Source organism: Pristiophorus japonicus, chromosome 2, assembly GCF_044704955.1.
Source record: "Pristiophorus japonicus isolate sPriJap1 chromosome 2, sPriJap1.hap1, whole genome shotgun sequence".
Classification (NCBI taxonomy): Eukaryota; Metazoa; Chordata; class Chondrichthyes; family Pristiophoridae; genus Pristiophorus; species Pristiophorus japonicus.
In genome coordinates this window covers 116,776,959-116,797,304 of record NC_091978.1, presented here as the reverse complement: position 1 = coordinate 116,797,304, position 20,346 = coordinate 116,776,959, and the positions used below count along the sequence as shown (strand labels likewise).

Below are 20,346 nucleotides of genomic sequence, written 5' to 3'. Positions count from 1 at the left end.
AATGTGAGGTCATCCACCTTGGAAAAAAAAACAGTAAAAGGGAATATTATTTGAATGGGCAGAAATTACAACATGCTGCGGTGCAGAGGGACCTGGGGTCCTTGTGCATGAATCCCCAAAAGTTAGTTTGCAGGTGCAGCAGGTAATCAGGAAGGCGAATGGAATGTTGGCCTTCACTGCGAGAGGGATGGAGTACAAAAGCAGGGAGGTCCGGCTGCAACTGTACAGGTATTGGTGAGGCCACACCTGGAGTACTGCGTGCAGTTTTGGTCACCTTACTTAAGGAAGGATATACTAGCTTTGGAGGGGGTACAGAGACGATTCACTAGGCTGATTCCGGAGATGAGGGGGTTACCTTATGATGATAGATTGAATAGACTGGGTCTTTACTCGGAGTTCAAAAGGATGAGGGGTGATCTTATAGAAACATTTAAAATAATGAAAGGGATAGACAAGATAGAGGCAGAGAGGTTGTTTCCACTGGTCGCGGAGACAAGAACTAGGGGGCACAGCCTCAAAATACGGGGGAGCCAATTTAAAACCGAGTTGAGAAGGAATTTCTTCTCCCAGAGGGTTGTGAATCTGTGGAATTCTCTGCCCAAGGAAGCAGTTGAGGCTAGCTCATTGAATGTATTCAAATCACAGATAGATAGATTTTTAACCAATAAGGGAATTAAGGGTTATGGGGAGCGGGCAAGTAAGTGGAGCTGTGTCCAAGGCCAGATCAGCCATGATCTTGTTGAATGGCGGAGCAGGCTCGAGGGGCTAGATGGCCTACTCCTGTTCCTAATTCTTATGTTCTCATATTCTTATATTCTCTGGAGTTTAGAAGAATGAGAGGTGATCTCATTGAAGCATACAAAATTCTTCCAGGGCTTGACAGGGTAGATGCAGGGAGAATGTTTCCTCTGGTTGGGGAGTCTAGAACCAGTGGTTTTCAGGCTGGATTTTCGGGTCATTTACGACTGGGTTTTCACCACGTTTTAGAAACAGAAATCCACAGCGCAGAAGGAGGCCATTTTGGCCCATTGAGTCCGCGCCGGCCGACAAAGAGCTGCATGGCCCTCGGTCAGCAGTCCTGAAGGTTACATATAAACCTATGAACTATGAACAATGAACAATGGCGGAAAGGTAAAGAGCACCCAGCCCAACCCACACAACTGCGACACCCTTTGCACCGAAACATTCTACACTCTAACCAACCGGAGCCATGCGATCCCCTGGGAGAGGCAATAAAAAAGATAAAAACCCAGGCCAATTGGGAAAAAATCTGGGAAATTTCCTCTCCGATCCATCCAGGCGATCGAAACTAGTCCAAGAGATCACCTTGGCCATATTAGATTCCCTGCAGTACTTACCATCGTACCCGCGCCAGCCAACAATAGGTTATCCAGTCTAATCCCACTTACCAGCTCTAGGTCCGTAACCCTGCAGGTTGCGGCACTTTAAGTGCCCATCCAAGTACCTTTTAAATGTGGTGAGGGTTTCTGAATCCACCACCCTTCCAGGCAGTGAGTTCCAGACCCCCACAACCCACTGCGTGAAGAAGTCTCCCCTCAAATCTCCTCTGAACCTTCCACCAACTACCTTAAAACAATGCCCCCTCCTAAGTGACCCCTCCACCAATGGAAATAGGCCCTTGCTATCCACTAAATCCAGGCCCCTCAAAATTTTGTTCACCTCAATGAGGTCTCCTCTCAGCCTCCTCTCTTCCAATGAGAACAAACCCAGCCGATTTAATCTATCCTCATAGCTAAGATTCTCCATTCCAGGCAGCATCCTAGTAAATCTCCTCTGCACATTCTCTAGTGCAATCATGTCCTTCCTATAATACGGCGACCAGAACTGCACGCAGTATTCTAGCTATGGCCTAACCAGAGTATTATACAATTTAAGCATAACCTCCCTGCTCTTGTATTCGATGCCTTGGCCAATAAAGGCAAGCATTCCGTATGCCTTCTTAACCATCTTATCCACCTGGCCTGCTACTTTTAGGGATCTGTGGACAAGCACTCCAAGATCCGTTTGTTCATCTACACTTCTAAGTGGCCTACCGCTTAACGTGTAAACCCTTTCCTTATTAGTCCTCCCAAAGTGCATTACCTCACACTTCTTCGAATTAAATTCCATTTACCACTGCTCTGCCCACCTGACCAGTAGATTGATATCCTCCTGCATTCCATGACTTTCCTCCTCTTTATCAACCACACAGCCAATTTTAGTGTTATCTGCAAACTTCTTAATCATACTCCCTATATTCAAATCTAGATCATTGATGTATACCACAAAAAGCAAGGGACCCAGTACTGAACCCCATTGGAAACATCCTTACAGTCACAAAAACATCCATCAAGTATTACCCTTTGCTTCCTACCTCTCAGCCAATTTTGGATCCAACTAGCCACTTTGCCGTGGATCCCATGGGCTTTAACCTTAGTGATCAGTCTATCATGTGGCTTTGCTAAAGTCCCTATACACTACATCGTACGCACTATCCTCATCGACCCTTTTGGTTACATCCTCAAAAAATTCAATCAGGTTAGTCAAACACGATCTTCCCTTAACAAATCCGTGCTGACTGTCCCGAAGTAATCCTTGCCTTTCCAAATGTAGATTTATCCTGTCTTTCAGGATTTTTTTTCAATAATTTTCCCACCACTGAGGTTAGGCAGACAGGCCTGTAACTATTCAGCCTATCATTTTCTTCCTTCTTAAACAAGGGTACTACATTAGCAGTCCTCCAGTCCTCCGGCGCCATGTCCAAATCCAAAGAGGATTGGAAAATGATGGTCAAGGCTTCTGCTATTTCTTCTTTTACTTCGCTCAACAGCTTGGAATGCATTTCATCCGGGCCTGGGAACTTATCTACTTTCAAAGCTGCTGAACCCCTCAATACCTCCCTCTCTCACTATGACCCACCGCGGTGAAAAATGGGGTGGTCAGCTGTTTTTCATCCGGTCGCGATCCTCGGGTTGGTTTTTGCCTGCGCGGGTGTGCAACGGCTCGCACTGCGACATCGCTGCGAGTTTCGAGTCTCATCCGACCCCTATGCCACGAAATGCGCCCAATGATGACCGCTAGGAAAAACGCAACATTGGCGGCGGCGAGTTGGATAAACAGCTAAAAAGGTAAGCTAAAGTTTTTATTTTTAAAATATTTTTACAGCGATTTGTGATGCAAGGGGGCTGGCAATGTTCTTTGAATTTTGTTTTTTTTCCCCATCCCAAGGCCCCTCTCGGAGCACTCCCAGCCCTGCACTAAAGTTGGCGAGGTTCCTGTTTTTGTGCCACAAAAATAGTTCAATGCCTCCCTTTGCGCTGTGCCCCATGGCGCAGAGCACAAATGATGAAAGTCAAGCAATTAATTACCAACGTTAATTGGGGAGTAAATTTCCCGCCCCGCCTCACCCTGAAAACAGCAAAGCCGAAAATCCAGCCCATCGTCTCAGAATACAGAGTCGGCCATTTAGGACTGCGATGAGGAGAAATTTCTTCATTCAGAGGGTTATGAATCTTTGGTATTCTCTACCCCAGAGGGGTAGCTCAGTCGTTGAGTATATTCAAGACAGAGAACGATAGATTTTTGGATATTAAGGGAATCAAGAGACATGGGGATAGTGCAGGAAAATGGAGTTGAGGTAGAAGATCAGCCATGATCTCATTGAAAAGCGGGCTCAAGGAGCCAAATGGCCTGCTCCTGCTCCTATTTCTTATGGTTGGACCTAGGATCCTGCCCTCAGGAAGTCCTGCAGCAATATCCTGGGGCTGAGAGGATTGACCTCCAACAACCTTTGCGCTAGATATGCCTCCATCCAGTGAAGAGTTTTCCCCAATTCCCATCGATTTCAATTTTATGAGGGCCCCTTGATGGCACACTTGGTCAAATGCTGCTTTGTTGTCAAATGCAGTCACTCTCACCTCACCTCTGGAATTTCAAAATATAATTTTCAAAATAACCATCTTGTAGTTATCACTCTTAGCTCTGATATTTAATACCTCTTGGAATTAAAAACATGACTTATTTTTATTTGGTATGCACTTGAAGAAAAACTTGGGAACACAATGTTTTTTTTAAAAACTGCACAGCACGATGCCTAGTTTACAAGCACAAGTAAAATGTTCAAAACTGATGTCTTAAAGCCAAACTGCCACAATCTGTAAATATCATTTGTATAAATTGGGTATCATCATCAAACCTTTTATAAGATGTCACAATCATCTGATATTTGATCTAGATATATTTATATTAGTCTTCTCTGCTGAACATTCATTTTAAAACACATTGATCATATGTCTACTCATGGATAACTGAAAATAGATTAAATATATTTCATGATTGAATATGAAAATCCCAAAACAAACTGACATGGCATGCCTCAAACATACAGATTTGTAGCCACATGAAGCAAGGACAGACTAGTTCTGACCAGAGGTCTGATTTCAAACAATTACACTGACAAATTGTGAAATATCACAAAAACTCCAAGATTTGTCCATGTTTAAAAAACGAGCAATTAGTCACATAACATTTCAACTGTGATCAGACACGAATCAACTAACTATTTTGGACTTCTGCCTGAAACGGTGAAAAGTGGCCGCCTATCCACAGCCAGCACCAGGAAGCTCAACCCATTATCAGGTTAGTGCCTTATTTACTTGCGACACATGGTGGGGGCATGGGCGAAGAACACTGGTCTCACAAAAATAAAACGTTTACATTTTTTCGTCTTTTTTTGAACTGCCTCATGTGATCCCTTTTAAGGACACTCCACGCATTTATAGCTGAAAATTGCAACCAGAATCCGACAACTGGCGTGGGACCCGATCTGCATATTTCAATAGCCCCTTACCACCCCCCCATTAGAAACAGACAGGCAGCTGCTCGTGCATTTACAGACTTGTCTGTAACTAGCATCAGACAGACTTGGGGTTAGTTAAGGGGCCAGGTGCCCACCCCCACCCACAATTTTCAATGGCATGTCAATAATTTTTCTGTTAAAAATAACACCCCAGAAATTGTGTGTTTAAATATGCATGGTATAAATCATAGAAATGAAATTTCATAAACCAAATATATGCAGTGCATTTCAAAGATGTGCTTCACTTACATTTTCATCGACTACGAGGTGCAATCCATCACCTCCTGCTGGAAAAATATAGTGCTGCAAAGGTGTTGGTCTATAGTCTGTGTAGATCACGTGGCACGGCTGAAATAAAAATTGTGATTAAAATCCTGAATATAAAATTATAAAATGTGGATTTGACCACAAATATACACATTATTTATTACAGCAACTAGTTTGCCCGTCATACATTTCAATATTCAAATTAATTCACATTGCATACATGTGAGCTGGTAAAATATTAAATACATTTTTAATGTTTACAGTTTCAGAACTACAAAAATTGGAATGGTGATTGCCGCATATGTGAATTGCCGCATATGATAAACATCAACAGACTGCTTGAGCCACGTGGCCTATTTCCATGTCATAATGCCCATAAAATTCTATGTAAAAATAAAAGAATGTGCCAATCCGATTCCCAATTAGAATCCTATTTTACGAGGAAAATATAGCACCGCTAACTTGAGATTAGTTCACGACAAAAGGACAGAGCTAATCGATGAAAAGTGCTCCAAATATTTTGATTTATCATAATGTTGGAGTGTGTGGTTTTAAAATTTAAAAAATGATAATGAAACAAAGACAAGAAAATAAATGTTGATTACAGGTTTTTGGTTCGTGGAGTAAGCTACCACCTGGTGTGCAGAATGCTGTGTCAGATTCTGTTGGAGGTACAGATTCTAAAATCAGTTAAGAAAACAATTGCCTGTAATTTGCGGTCAGCGTCGAAGCAAAGGCGTTTGCCGTTGGCCCCGAAGTAAGCTTCCCACAAAGATCTTGCGATCTCTGTGGAGAAGTTAAGCTTTTCTGACATTCAGCTGAAAGCAGCATAACTTAGTGAAATCCCATAATGAGAGCTGCTGTGACATCAACAAGCTGTCTAAGCAGCCAACCACAATGCAGTATTCTTACAGACCGAGAACCGAGAATTGTTCAAACCTTTTATTCTAACCTTTTGAAAATGTTAGAGAGAGCAATACAAAGATTGGGGGTCTCAGATGGGGATTAAAAAAAACAATTTAAAAAAACTTCCAAGTTTCTTACAAATGTTAATTTTTTTATTAAAATGGATTAAATTTGACACTGCATAAAATTTAAATTAGTTTTTCAGCATCACAACGTTTGTTTAGCAGGGAATACGCTGTTAAAACGCAATTACACCAAATTCCTTTGGGCCTGAAATTCATGAAGACCCGCTGCCACCCGTTTCTCGGCGGTCCTTGTTTTTTTTTAACCACTCGCATACCGTTGAGATCGAGGAGTGCGAATTTCATCATTATTTAGCAAGCGGTAGTGGGAGTGGGAGTCGGGTGTAGCAGGCGGTGGTGCGCATAAGACTCGGCAAACATTGGAGACCGAGTTCTGCGCATGCGCAATTTAAATTTTTGCCGTAGTTTTTCCCGCGATTGGGGGGTCACCCGCGCATGCGCAGAACAGCTTGGAAGGGACATGGAGTTCAAAAGAGAGAGAAGACAGTCAGAAGATTTGCGAGACAGAGACCAGAAAGTGCATAAAACAAAGGACAAAGCAGGAAAAGTCAGTTTATGGATAGGTGAGAAGAGAAATTTTTTTTTATAATTGTTCAAGACGTACTAAAGATCGTACCGTCCGCTTAAGATCGGCTAAGATCAGGTAAGACCTTACTTTTTAGGCCTGGCGGCAAATGGATCCTCGTGATCAAATTTGCGTTTTTGGGCCCTCTCTGATGGGCGGGCAGTGTCGACTCCGCCAGCGGTAAATATCTGATGAATTTACCGCCAGCGGGAACGTAGGCGGTAAATGGGCAGTAATTGATTTTTTTTTAATCAAATTCGCATTTCTGGGCGGTAGGTGTGCGGTAATATGGTGAATTTCGGGCCCTTTGGGTTTAACTTTTAATGAAGTATTTAACAGAGGCATTACCGTGGAGGAGCCAAAGTTTTTGTCAGTTTCCCTGGTTTCACAGATTACACTGATTGCCGGCACAGCGCAGCCTGTGTCTGAGCAGTGAATGACTGACCGCAACTTCAGGAGCACATGTGCTACATCCTGAAGTTGCAGTCAGTTTCAAAGGGGCAACAACAGTGAACAAACACATTTTAATGAGCCAAGTACCTGCACCTCCAAGTCTCTTTGGACCTCCACTGTTTTTAGCTTTTCACCATTTAGAAAGTACCCTGTTCTATCCTTTTTGATCCAAAGTGGATGACCTCACATTTGCTTACATTGAAATCCATTTGCCACAGTTTTCCCCATTCACTTAATCTAGTGGTATCATTCTGTAATTTTATGCTTTTATCTTCACTGCCTATAATGCCGCCTATTTTTGCGTCATCGGCAAATTTAGATTTATGACTTTCTATGCCATCATCCAATTCATTAATAAATACTGTGAATAGTTGAGGCCCCAACACAAATCGCCATGGGAGACCACTAGACACATCCTTCCAATTTGAGTATCCACCCAGTATCCCTACTGCCTATCTCCTGCCGCTCAGCCAATTTTCTAACCAGGTCAATAATTTGCCCTCAATTCCTTGGGGTTCTGCCTGAGTTAACAATCTCTTATGTGGGACTTTATCAAATGCCTTCTGGAAGTCCATATAAATAATGTCCACTACTTTAGTCACCTCCTCAAAAAATTCAATTAGGTTTGTCAGGCATGACCAAACTTTCACAAATTCATGCTGGCTCTCTGATCAACTGAAAATTTGAGGTGTTGAGTCACCCTATCCTTAATTATAGACTAACAATTTTCCATCAACAGTTGTTAGGCTAACTGGTCTATGATTCCCTGGTTTCCCTCTCTTGCCATTCTTAAATAGCAGAGTGACATGTGTAACTTACCAATCTAAAGGAACGGTTCCTAAATTGAGAGAACGTTGAAAGATTAGTTAATGCATCTGCAATGTGCTCATCTACTTCATTTAAAACCCTGGGATGGAAACCTTCTGGTGCTGGGAATTTGTCACGCTTAAGTAGCATTATTTTCTTCATTACTGTTATTTTACCGAGTCCCTGTCCCAGATCCAATATCAGTTTCCTTGGGATTTCTGGCAAGCGATCCCCTTCCTCTACTGTAAATACTGATACAAAGTACTTATTCAACATGTCCACCATTTCCTTAATAGCATTGACAATATCTCCGCTTTCAGTTTTTAAGGGATCTACATTGCCCCTGACTACCCTTTTTCCTAATATAGTTGCAAAAATTCTGTGCGTTGATTTTGATATCCCTTACAAGTTTCTTTTCATTCTCCCTTTTTGTAGTTTTATATGTTTTGTGACTCTTTGCTGTTCTTTGTATCTTTCCCATTCGCCAGGATCTGTGCTTTTAAAAATAAAAACATTTTTGTATGCTTATTCTTTTAGTTGTATGCTCTCCTTTACCTCTTCAGTTGCCCATGGCTGTTTTTTTGGGGGGACAGGGGGGAGGGGGCGCGGAGGGCGGAGGTAGAGCTCTTAACCCTCAGGGATATAAAGTTGTTCTGTATCATAAATTATTTTTTGAACATCTCCCACTGATCTGCCGTCATTTTACCCATTAACACGTTTGACCAATTTACTGTGGACAGTCTCTGTCTCATCACTTTGAAGTCAGCATTACCTAGATCTAGAATTTTAGGAGCTTGTTTTGCATTTCTCCCATTCAAATGGTATGTTAAACGCGATCATGTTATAGTCACTATTAGATAAATGTTCATGCACATTTAGGCTGTTAACTAAATCTGGCTCTTTACTTATTAAATCAAATCTGGCATGCCCCCTTGTGGCCTCTCTGACATATTGTTGCAGAAAACTATCCCAGACACACTCAAGAAATTCACTACCTTTCTGACAGGTGCTAGTCTGTTTATCCCAATCTAGGTGAAAGTTAAAATCCCCCATTAAAACCACTCTACCTTTACTGCACGCTTGTCTAATCTCTGCATTAATACATTCTAGCACTTCACAGCTGCTTCCCGGGAGTCTATACACAACTCCCACTACAGTATTAAATCCTTTCCTATTTCTTAATTCTACCCATAAAGTCTCCACTGCCTGCCACATCTCCATGTCCCTCACCATCAACATGTTTGGGTCATCACTGGCAAGCTGAACCAGGTTAAAATCACAGAAATATCATGGCTACAGGAACAGAGCAGAGGTTGGATGCTCTGCGATAAGTGGGTCATTCCTGACTCCTCAAAGCTTATCCATCATCTAAAGTACTCAAGTCAAGAGTGTGATGGAATACTTATTTTTTTTTTTATTTTTTTTTTTATAAATTCGTAGCCAATCGTTTCCAATTCTTTGTCAAGTCACAAACGCCAGAGGTCACCCTGCACCAGTCAAGGATCACTCTGCGCCAATGCTCTTAGCCAAAAGGCCTAGAGCCACTGCACCGTTCCTGGAAGTACTGCAATACCAGGTTCGTGCCATGGAGGTGGATGGGTCAGGTCCCCCACACACCTCCGTGGAGGTGGATGGGTCAAGCCATCCCACCCACCTCCTGTTTACAAAAATGTAAGCATATACCTTCCTGACCAGGGAGAAACCACCCGGAGGTCTCACCTGGATGAGTGCAGCTGCAACAACTCAAGAAGCTTGACAATATCCAGGACAGAGCAGTTTATTTAACTGACAATCCTGCCGGCAAGTTAAGCAGCCACCTCTCCAACACAAACTTACTTTGGCTCCTGTATAAACAATTTACAAGATGCGGTGTAGCAACTCAATAAGATTACTTTGACAGCACCTCCATCCCGGGAGCTCTACCGCTGTGAAACGCCTTAGGACGTTTTACTATGTTAAAGCCGCGATATAAATCAAAGTTGTTGCTGTTGAAGTACAAGAGCAGTAAAATGGAAATACCATAATCTTAAGTCACTCAGCATCCTGACTTGGGACATGTCAGTTACTTCACTGTCACTGGGGGAATATCATGCAATTCCCGACCTAGTAGGAACAACATTCGCGCAGGGACTCGGGTTGGTGAGACAGGGGCGATTGGAGAAGGTGTCTTATCATGGGTCAGATACAGGATTTTGGACAAGCTGTATGTCAGGTGGAACTCGGGATGCCTGCAAAGGAAGAATAAGTGGAATTATAGATTGTGAGCAGAAAATGACTAAGAAACTGAGTTAAGAACTGGTTAGATCCACCTGAGGAAAAGAGTGTTTGAAGACCAGGACCTCAAATCTGCCACCAAGCTCATGGTCTACAGGGCTGTAGTAATTCCCGCCCTCCTGTACGGCTCAGAGACATGGACCATGTACAGCCGACACCTCAAGTCGTTGGAGAAATACCACCAACAATGTCTCCGCAAGATCCTGCAGATTCCTTGGGAGGACGGACGCTAACATTGGTGCGTCGTCGACCAGGCCAACATCCCCAGCATTGAAGCACTGACCACATTTGATCAGCTCCGCTGGACAGGCCACATTGTTCACATGCCAGACACGAGGCTCCCAAAGCAAGTGCTCTACTCGGAACTCCTTTACGGCAAACGAGCCAAAGGTGGGCAGCCCTCAAAGCCTCCCTGATAAAGTGCAATATCCCCACTGATACCTGGGAGTCCCTGGCCAAAGACCACCCTAAGTGGAGGAAGTGCATCCGGGAGGGGCTGAGCACCTCAAGTCTCATCGCCGAGAGCATGCAGAAATTAAGTGCAGGCAGCGGAAAGAGCATGCGGCAAATTAGTTCCACCCACCCTTTCCTTCAACGACTATCTGTCCCACCTGTGACAGGGACTGTGGTTCTAGTATTGGACTATTCAGCCATGTAAGGACTCATTTTGAGAGTGGAAGCAAGTCTTCCTCGATTCAAAGGGACTGCCTATGATGATGATATCAAGGGTATCAAATATACGGCCTACAGAACACAATGATCCGTGGTGTCCCACGCTTAAGGATGCTGAGACTACCAGAATATGAAACGAATCTCCCAGTCACGAGTTGAAACAGCCCGGAAGATTTTGATGAGAGAGCTGGCGGCAGCTATGGGGTGACAAGAAACAGGATCAGCTTGAGGAGCGAAGAGTTACGTGGTTGGGTTGGGTTGACTGGAAGAAGAACTTGGGACTCGGGAAGACAGGGGGAGGCAGGGACATTATAATCAAATTTGGACCTGCTCCACCATCAGCAAGTCTTGCAAGATGGGCGCCGGAAAATGCATGAGGGCCGAGTGTTGCCTGCAGTAACGCTGTGGAGCTGGGAAAGCACTCTTTCCCTGCCATTTCAACACCCTCCAACGGCCCCTTTAAAAACCACAGTTTAGGCTGCATGTTTCATTGAAAATTAAGAATATATGACAGTACTTTTGACATTAAATGTCAGTCTTCAGTTGAGCTAGTTCTTTTTTAGCAGTTTTTGTATTCAAAGCAGGAGTTGTTCAGTATATGTAGATGGGTACATAGGAACAGAGGTAGTCAATTCAGCCCCTCAAGTCTGTTCTATCATTTAATTAATCATTGCTGATCTATACCTGAACTCCATTTACCGGCACTGGATCCACATCCATTGATGTCCTTACAAAATCTTTGTCTTGCAAATTTCAATTGACCCAGCATCCGCAGTCTTTTAAGGGAGAGAATTCCAGATTTCTAATAGCCTTTGTGAAAAAATTCTTCTCTATTTCACTCCTAGCTCTAACTTTAAGATCGCCCCCTTATAATGGATTCCTCATAAGAGGAAAGAGTTTCTCGATCTCTACCTTATTGAAGCCCTTTATCGTGTTAAAAAGACCTCAATTAGATCAATAAAACCAAGTTTATGTAACCTATCCTATTGGGTTAATCCTTTAAAGACCTGCTATCATTCTGGTGAATCTGCACTGTACCCCCTCCAAGGCCAATATATCCTTCCCAAGATGTGGTGCCCAAAATTAAACACAGTACTTCAGGTGGGATCTGACCAAGGCTCTGTACAACTGAAGCAAAATTTCCCCTCGAGATAAAAGCCAAGATTCCATTAGCCTTTTTGCATCTGTGCACCGTCTTTTAGTGGTTTGTATACCTGAGCACACATTTATTTGCTCCTCCAAAGTTACTAATCTTTTGGGAATAACAGAATATTCCAATTTGTCTTTTTTGTATCCAAACCTCACTCTTTCCCACAATGAACCCCATCCGCCAGTTTTTTCCAACTCACTTAATCTGTCTATGTCCCTTTGAAACTTCCTGCTGCCATCTACCAACTTACTGTGCGCCTCTTAACATCTACAAACTTGGATATACAACTCTCTATTCCATATGGCAAAATGTTTTGAGTGCACCATTTGTCACATCCCACCAATGAACTTTCCTTGACAGCAAAGAGTCATCCATCGAGTGGCACTTTCACAGATAATCCAAGTATGACAGCAGTCCAACTAAATGTCAATCTACGTAATATAACTAAGAGAACTCCAGATTCTCGCTCAACATTTCTGTACCAAAGGATACAAAATTCAACTTAATTACCTGCTTGTGAAGGTGGCAGATCCATTCAGCAAACTGGCGTGCATTGGGAATCGTTGCAGAAAGGAACACATAGTGAACATTGTCTGGGAGAAGAATAATTGTTTCCTCCCACACAACACCTCGCTCTGAAAATAAAACATAATTGAAATTTTATTTTTCCAAGAAATCTGTTAAATAGTGTAGTCTAGCATCTTGATAATAAAGTAGAATCTAAGTATCGGTTCACCAGCAAAATAGCCTTTCGTTATTGGATCCTTTGTACAGATGCCCTCTTCACTATAAGTGCTAACTGAAAGATACCCAGCTGTACTAAACTTCCAGTGTAGTAAATGTTGTACTTTAAATCTTTCATGTTTGTTAATAAAACAAAGTACAAAGATCCAAACTGCCAGCTACTTTTGTGCTAATCTCAGCAGACTTATATTCAAAAAAAACTTCAAACTGTTGACATTTTTCAGTACAGAAAAACAATTGTTTTTTTTTTAAACTCTCCGTAAATTTTTCCTCCTCGCTAGAAAAGCACCCACCTCCAAGTCAATCATTTAGGGCATTATGAGATGTTCAAAAGCAGCACAAGATGACACCTTCAATTTTGCTTCCTTCTTCGCCTCTTTCAGTACAGCATGGTCAATCTTTGCATGCATGATGTGTGTGATACAGAGGTGGCAGAGGGAAGTTATCAATCTAATTTTGTTAAAATGTTGCATAGTGCCCCCCTAATGTTACTGTATATTGCTACTTTTGATTCATAATAAAGTGCTTCCTTACCTGCATCTCTCATGTAATGGATTTCATCAAAGATAACCCAGGCTACTTCTCTCATAACCTCTGATCCTCTGTAGAGCATACTCCTTAAAATCTGCACAAAAAAATAATTTAAAATGAGGTTTAAATCACAAGCTACTCTGGAACATTAGTGAGTAGATTACAAAATGTGTTAATTGCAATATTTCAACAATTAAGAACCCTCTTCAATACTGATAACAGAAAAGTTGAACGTTAACAGTTAAACTTCTTTAAAGAATAACAATTGCATGTTGTGCAGACTCATATTAGGCCCAACTGAAGACAACCAGGCAAAAAAGTAAAATTCAGCAATAAGCTTAACAGAATCAGACTTGCAGTACAGGTGGAGCATCCGAAATACGGAGTTCCGAAATTCGGAATGTTCCGGAATCTGGACACCGGGCTGATCCGTGGCGGGGTCATCCAGAAACCGGAAAATGTTCCGCAATCCAGATTCCTCGGCGGCCCGACCTCGCCCCCTTACCTCGGCGGCCCGATCTCGCCCCAGCCCGACCTTGCCCCGACTCTCGGCGGCCCGACGTCGCCCCCTTACCTCGGCAGCCTGACTTCACCCTGGCCCTCGGAAGCTCGACCTCGCCTCGGCTCTCGGCAGCCTGAACGCTCCCCGGCCCGACTTCGCCCTGACCCAACCTCACCCCAGCCCTCAGCAGCCCGAACTCACCCCGGCCTGACTTCGCCCCAGTCTTCGGCTGCTCGACCTCACCCAGCTCTCAGCGGCCCGACCTCGCCCCCTTACATCGACAGCCCAACCTCGCCCCGGCCTTCGGCGGCCTAACTCCACCTACCTCGACCTAGGCAAGGACGTTCCGAAATCCGCAAATATACGAAATCCGGAATGGCCTCGGTCCCAAGGTTTCCGGATTTCGGACGTCGCACCTGTACTATATTTTTAAATAAAATGCTACTCTGCAGCCAGCTGTGAAAAGCATCCTATTTTCTGTGTCAATCGAGCCCCTCCACACAACAGTTGAGATTACAAACTCACTGTGCTGCAAACCATGGGTATTAACCCACATCCTACTACTCAGGAGTCATATCTTCAATATCTGGCTGAGACTAACAAGCAAATTTAATTTTATAATGTGATGTATTGAACAATGTTGCGTGGATTTTATGCCAAAGCAGATGAGTCACTAGAGTGATTTTATTGTCATTTATCAGTTCTCTGCCTTCAAACCAAAAAGCCCAGCTATTAACTATGGATATTGATCAGCAGAGCTGCAAACTATGCTATTAGCATATTAAGTCATGAATTGGTAGGCTTCTTGGTCAAATCTTCATTTACTTCAGAAGCTGAATTATATTGGCCCGGATTTTGCGGCAGGAATAACAGTGAGGCTATCAGTGCTCACCGTTATTAAAGAGGAAATCAGGCAGCAACTTCTGGCATCCACCCATGCGCAGTAAAATGCGGATATCAGGAAGTTACTGTCTGATTGGCCCTGCTCCTACACGAGCTCCGCATTAGGGTGTGAAGTTACGGTACTTATCCCTAGGTACCAACGAAACATCCTAGAAAAATTTAGGGCTTGTCCATTCAAGTGTAAGTAAATTTTTAACGGAATGCTACGCAATGTTCCCTTTACACTGCATGGCCAGGGTTCTAGGGTCCCGCGTAGCCTGACAGAGCCGGCTTTTAAATTGGAAAAAAAACACAGAAGTTTGAATTGGTCGAGGAGCCCCCAAAAATTGCAGGGATCATTGGTGATAACAAAAACTTGTATTTATATAGCGCTTTTAATGCAGTTAAATGTTCTAAGGCACTTCACAGGAGCTATAAAACAAAATTTGACACCAGGCCACAAATGGAGAAATTAGGGCAGATGACCAAAAGCTTGGTCAAAGAAGTAGATTTTAAGGAGCGTCTTAAAGGAGCAATGCGAGACAGAGAGGTTTAGGCAGGGAATTCCAGAACTTAAGCGCGGCCACCAATGGTTGAGCGATTAAAATCAGGGATGCTCACGAGGCCAGATTTAGAGGAGCGCAGATATCTCGGGGGGCGGGGGGCTGGAGGAGATTACAGAGATAGGGAGGGGCAAGGCCATGGAGAGATTTGAAAACAAGGATGAGAATTTTAAAATCGAGGCGTTGCTTAACCGGGAGCCAATGTAGATCAGCTAGCACAGGTGCAATGGTTGAACGGGACTTGGTGCGAGTTAGGAAAAGAAAGACTTGGATTTATATAGCACCTTTCACGACCACCAGACGTCTTAAAGTGCTTTCCAGCCAATTAAATACTTTTGGAGTGGAGTCACTGTTGTAAGGTAGGACACGGGCAGCCGAGTTTTGGATGACCTCATGCTTATTTAGGGTAGAGCATGGGAAGTCAGCCAGGAGTGCATGACATAGTTAAGTCTAGGGGTAACAAAGGCATGGATGAAGGTTTCAGCAGCAGATGAGCTAAGGTGGCTGGGATGGGCAATGTTATGGAGGTGGAAAAAGGTGGTCTTGGTAATGGGGCGGATATGTGGTTGGAAGTTCATTTTAGGGTCAAATATGACACCAAGGTTGCAAACAGTCAGGTTCAGCCTTAGACAGATGCTAGGGTGAGGGATGGAGTCAGTGGCTAGGGAACACCGTTTGTGGCAGAGCCCCAAGACAATGGCTTCAGTCTGCCCAATATTTAATTGGAGAAAATTTCTGCTCATCCAGTAGTGGATGTTGGACAAGCAGTCTGACAATTTAGAGACAGTGGAGGGGTCAAGAGAAGTGGTAGAGGTAGAGCTGGGTGTCATTAGCGTACATGTGGAAACTGCCGGCGTGCTTTCGGATGAAGTCGCTAAGGGGCAGCATACAGATAAGAAATAGGAGGGAGCCAAGGATAAATCCTTGGGGGACCGCAGAGATAATAGTGCAGGAGAGAAGCCATTGCAGGTGTTTCTCCGGCTACGATTAGATAGATAAGAATGGAACCAGGTGAGTACAGTCCCACCCAGCTGAACGAGGCGTTGGAGATGGATGGAGTAGTTAACCATGTCACAGGCTGCAGACAAGTCAAGAAGGACAAGAAGGATAGTTTACCTTAGTCACAGTCACAAAGCATGTCATTTATGACTTTGATAAAAGACGCTTCAGTGCTGTGGAGGAGTGGAAACCTGTTTGGAGGGAGTCAAACACGGAGTTCCGGGAAAGATGGGCACAGATTTGGGAGGCGACAACACGTTCAATGACCTGAGAGAGTAAAGGGAGGTTGGTGATGGGGCTGTAGTTTGCAAGGACGGAGGGGGTCAAGGGTTGTTTTTTTTGAGGAGTGGGCCGATGACGGCAGATTTGAAGGAGAGGGAGACAGTAACTGAGGAGAGAGAACCATTAACAATATCAGCTCACATGGGAGCCAGAACAGGATGGTTATAGTTTAGTAGGAATAGGAAGTGGGTCTCATGGACAAGATAAGCGTGGAGAGATCACGAGGGCCATCGGAGAGAAACTGGGTGCGTGGAGAGCAATTCAAGGAAGTCTTAATTACTACCCAACAACCTCACTGGCAGCTGATCGGATGGTCTCAATCTTTGAGACAAAGAAGTCCATAAGCTCCCCACACATGTTGTTGGAGGAGAGGCTGGAGGAGACAGGGAGAGGGTTTTAAGACAGTTAGCAGTAGAGATAAGAAGCTGAGAGTTATTTTTGCATTCCAGAATGATCCTGGAAGTGAGTAATTTTGGCAGACGAGAGCAGGACCCGATAATGCTTTATGTCCTCCACCCAGATCTGGCGGTCAATTGCTAAACCAGTTGTCTACCATATCCGTTCAAGTCTGCATCTCTCGGACTTAAGGGAGCGAAGATGAGGGCCGTACCAGAGGGAACAGCCAGGGCGAGAGAGAGTAGTGGTTTTAATAGGGTCAAGGTCATGAAAGGTGGTGGTGACGGTGTGATTGAGCAGACCGGTAGCTGCAGAAAAGTCATGGTGAATGGAGGGCCATTGGGGTTTTTGAACAGTTAGGATTTTGTAACTGCAATTGTGAGTGAGTGCGGAGTTTTTTTTCCAGGGACGGACACAGAAGGAAGTAAAGTTGTGTGGGGGGTGGGTGATGTGGGGATGTGAGGGGAGAGCGATACATGGAAGTTTTAATCACTACTTAACAACCTTCTGGCATTGAAAATTAACTTTTATAAGTGTGGAGTCTCATTGCTTCAGATTTTAATTATTGTTGGAGCCTAAAAAAAAAATTTGTAACATATATATATTTTTAAAAATGTTCTTCGTCTCTTATCGGTCTTAATCCCATCTTTATTTGTTACAAATCAGGATCCCTAAAAATGTATAAAACTAGGAATGTATAAAACAGATAGGAATGCTGTGTTTAAATCATTGTTCTGAACTGCAGACAGAATGTCTATTCGAATCAGAGAAATGCTTAGAAATGGATGGTATAGTTCTTTGTACTATATACAATCTCCCTGTTGCTAAGTGATTATCTGCTGTTTTTAAGTTAAGACTTGAACCTTGTTTATGCATTTTATGTATAATGCAAACGGTAGGGTTTGAAGTTACCTTAACAAAACTGCTGGCAAAGATAATGAATGGAAGTTGTAGGTGTTAACGTAAACATGTTGCTACGTCGTAAAAAAGAGGAAATGGCTCTGGGGCAAACAGATTTCTGGTTTGGCTTCATGGGATCAAAGGAGACGAGAGAGATATGAAATGTTTTCCACAGGAATAAACCCTGGGTTAGTAAAAACAGAGAGATATCAAAGGAATTCTACAGAAAAGCGATTTTGATAAGGTATAAACAATGACATAAGGCCAGAATTGTAAGACATGTTTAAGTCATGCTTTGTTTTGAGCTTCGAACAAAGAACTAGAGGTCTTATTGGATATTAAAGTTTTATGGAGAACCGCTATAGGTCAAACGGTCTTGTCAATATTCAGTTTCAGGCCTACCCCTAAAAATAGGTTAAAAGTGACCTCCTGGAAGCTTGTAGTCACAGATGGTGTGAGAGGAGAGCGGTCGAACACTCTTCGAGAGTGATCCCATGCTTTACCGAAGGAAGCTCTCGACAGAGAAAGAGACTGCAAGCTAAAGAGAATTGCTTGCGTGCGCCAGCCGTTTGTCCGATCGGGATGAGTATTAACTACATTACGGTTGTACGTTTTTGCTATATAACTAATGTATTATATTCCATCTTAAATTCAGATTAAACACAATATATCCACCAGATTGGCTTTACAATCGATCCCGATTATTAAAGTTGCAGAAATTGGCTTAAACCTGCCATATTTCTAACAATTCCCCTCTCTTTATTTTGCTTTCTGTACTTGATTTGGCACTGAATTAAATATTCCAACTTGTATTTCTTGATTTAGACTCTGCTTTTAAAGATTCTTCAATCAAATCAGATTGAAGAATCTTTAAACGCAGAGACATCCGGTTGCTTGCCCTTTTCACACAGGTTCCAGATTCCCTGTAGAGGGCGCCGTGTTGAAATGGTATCCAATTGCAGTAAGTTTGCACGCAAAAGCCCACTAACAGTCTGTGGGCAGCTGTAAGTGTAATGAACGGTGAGCGCTTTTCATTCGCTGTTGACCGCAAAATCCGGGTCATTATCTTTCTGTAACATGTGACAAGTTAGCAGGAATAAATCAACTTTACCTCAGTTGTCATGACCAGGCAGGAGGCTGTTGGATTGATAGTGACATCACCAGTCATTAGTCCTACATCCTGGAACTCTTCATACATCTCACGATACTTCTGATTGCTCAATGCTTTGATAGGACTGGTAAAGATAACTCTTTGCTTATCACGTAAAGCAAGGGCTATTGCATACCTACAAAATTAGAAAATTTAAATTTAAGAGCATTTTTAAAACCTCTAAGTAGGAACTCCTTCTGGGCTGCCTACTAATTATACTAGTAGAGGGGGAAGCCAAAAAAAAAAGTACTACAGACTAGAATTTCCAATGGTTCACCGCCCGGCGGTATTGGCCATTTTGGGCGAGAACTGGATCAGCGAGAAATTCCCCAGCTGAGTTCCGCCGGCGGTGTCGAAGTACCAATGGGGAGCGGACCGCCGGCGTGCACCGTCCACAGATCGCCAATGTGCTATTTTTGGCTCAGCGGTAACCTGTAAGTATTACACAAAAAAGGCCCACGAGAATCAGCGGAACTGGGCAGTAGGTGAGTAGCCCTACAAGAAAAAAGGTAAGTAATTGTTTTTTTTAACCAATTATTTTTAAATTCTCTTGTCGTAATTTAAGTGAAAAGGGTCCTGAGAATGTTTTTGATTTTATGTTTTTTTAAAAAATATTTAGTTTTTTTTCTCCTCTTAGGCCCAACCTGCAGCCTCGGTGTAAATTTTTAGTAAATTTATTCATTATCACCCATTTTCTTTAAGAATCGCCGAATCAGCCCAAGATTCCACTTTTTCGCCAAGAATCAGGATGCAACACCCATTGTTTTCACTGGGCGGATTTTTTTTTTTGTTTTGGGGAAATTTTTCACCGGCGATAATCTTGGGAATCTTAGCTGTCTTTTGAGCGGCAATTGGGCGCTGGTGGATTGTTTGGAAATTCAAGCCCAGTCATTGAAGAAACAGCACTGTTTTTATTAACAAAGTAAGAGAATAAGTAAACTCTGAATGCAAGAAATCTGAAGCAAAAAGATAAAGATTGGAAATCCATATGTTCTGGTCATACATCTACACTTGAAACATGATTTCTTCACAGATCTGCTGTGTATTTACAGCAGCTTTATTCTTTTATTTCTGGCTTCTTTAAAAAAAATATGGGCCGCTTTAACACCAAGGAACTTTCATCATCCCCATACACAGTCCTCAGAGCATCTTGTCGAAAGGCAAAACTAGAAGAAAATATACTGTCACACAAGTTATTTGTATAGTCTCCATCACTTATAGCAGGTGCATTCGGGTGAACATGATTTGCCCAGTATATACAATGGCCGGTATACGATTTATTCCGATACGCCGGCAACCCAATCCTTCGATAGTTTGTCTGAGAACCAATGATGTCTGTGGTATTCTGCCAGCGAGTGACTG

General features: G+C 43.0%; 1 protein-coding gene across 1 annotated transcript in view; it reads right to left on the bottom strand.

The window, feature by feature from the left end:
* mtrex (Mtr4 exosome RNA helicase) overlaps positions 1 to 20,346 on the bottom strand; it is a 266,450-nt gene that overhangs the window by 219,268 nt on the left and 26,836 nt on the right. Inside the window, exons 6-9 of the mRNA XM_070868803.1 lie at positions 18,946 to 19,120; positions 13,314 to 13,404; positions 12,546 to 12,670; positions 5,108 to 5,206 (exon numbers count right to left, since the gene is read on the bottom strand). Of these exons, the coding sequence (XP_070724904.1) occupies positions 5,108 to 5,206; positions 12,546 to 12,670; positions 13,314 to 13,404; positions 18,946 to 19,120 (490 nt within the window). The remainder of the gene's footprint in view (positions 1 to 5,107; positions 5,207 to 12,545; positions 12,671 to 13,313; positions 13,405 to 18,945; positions 19,121 to 20,346) is intronic.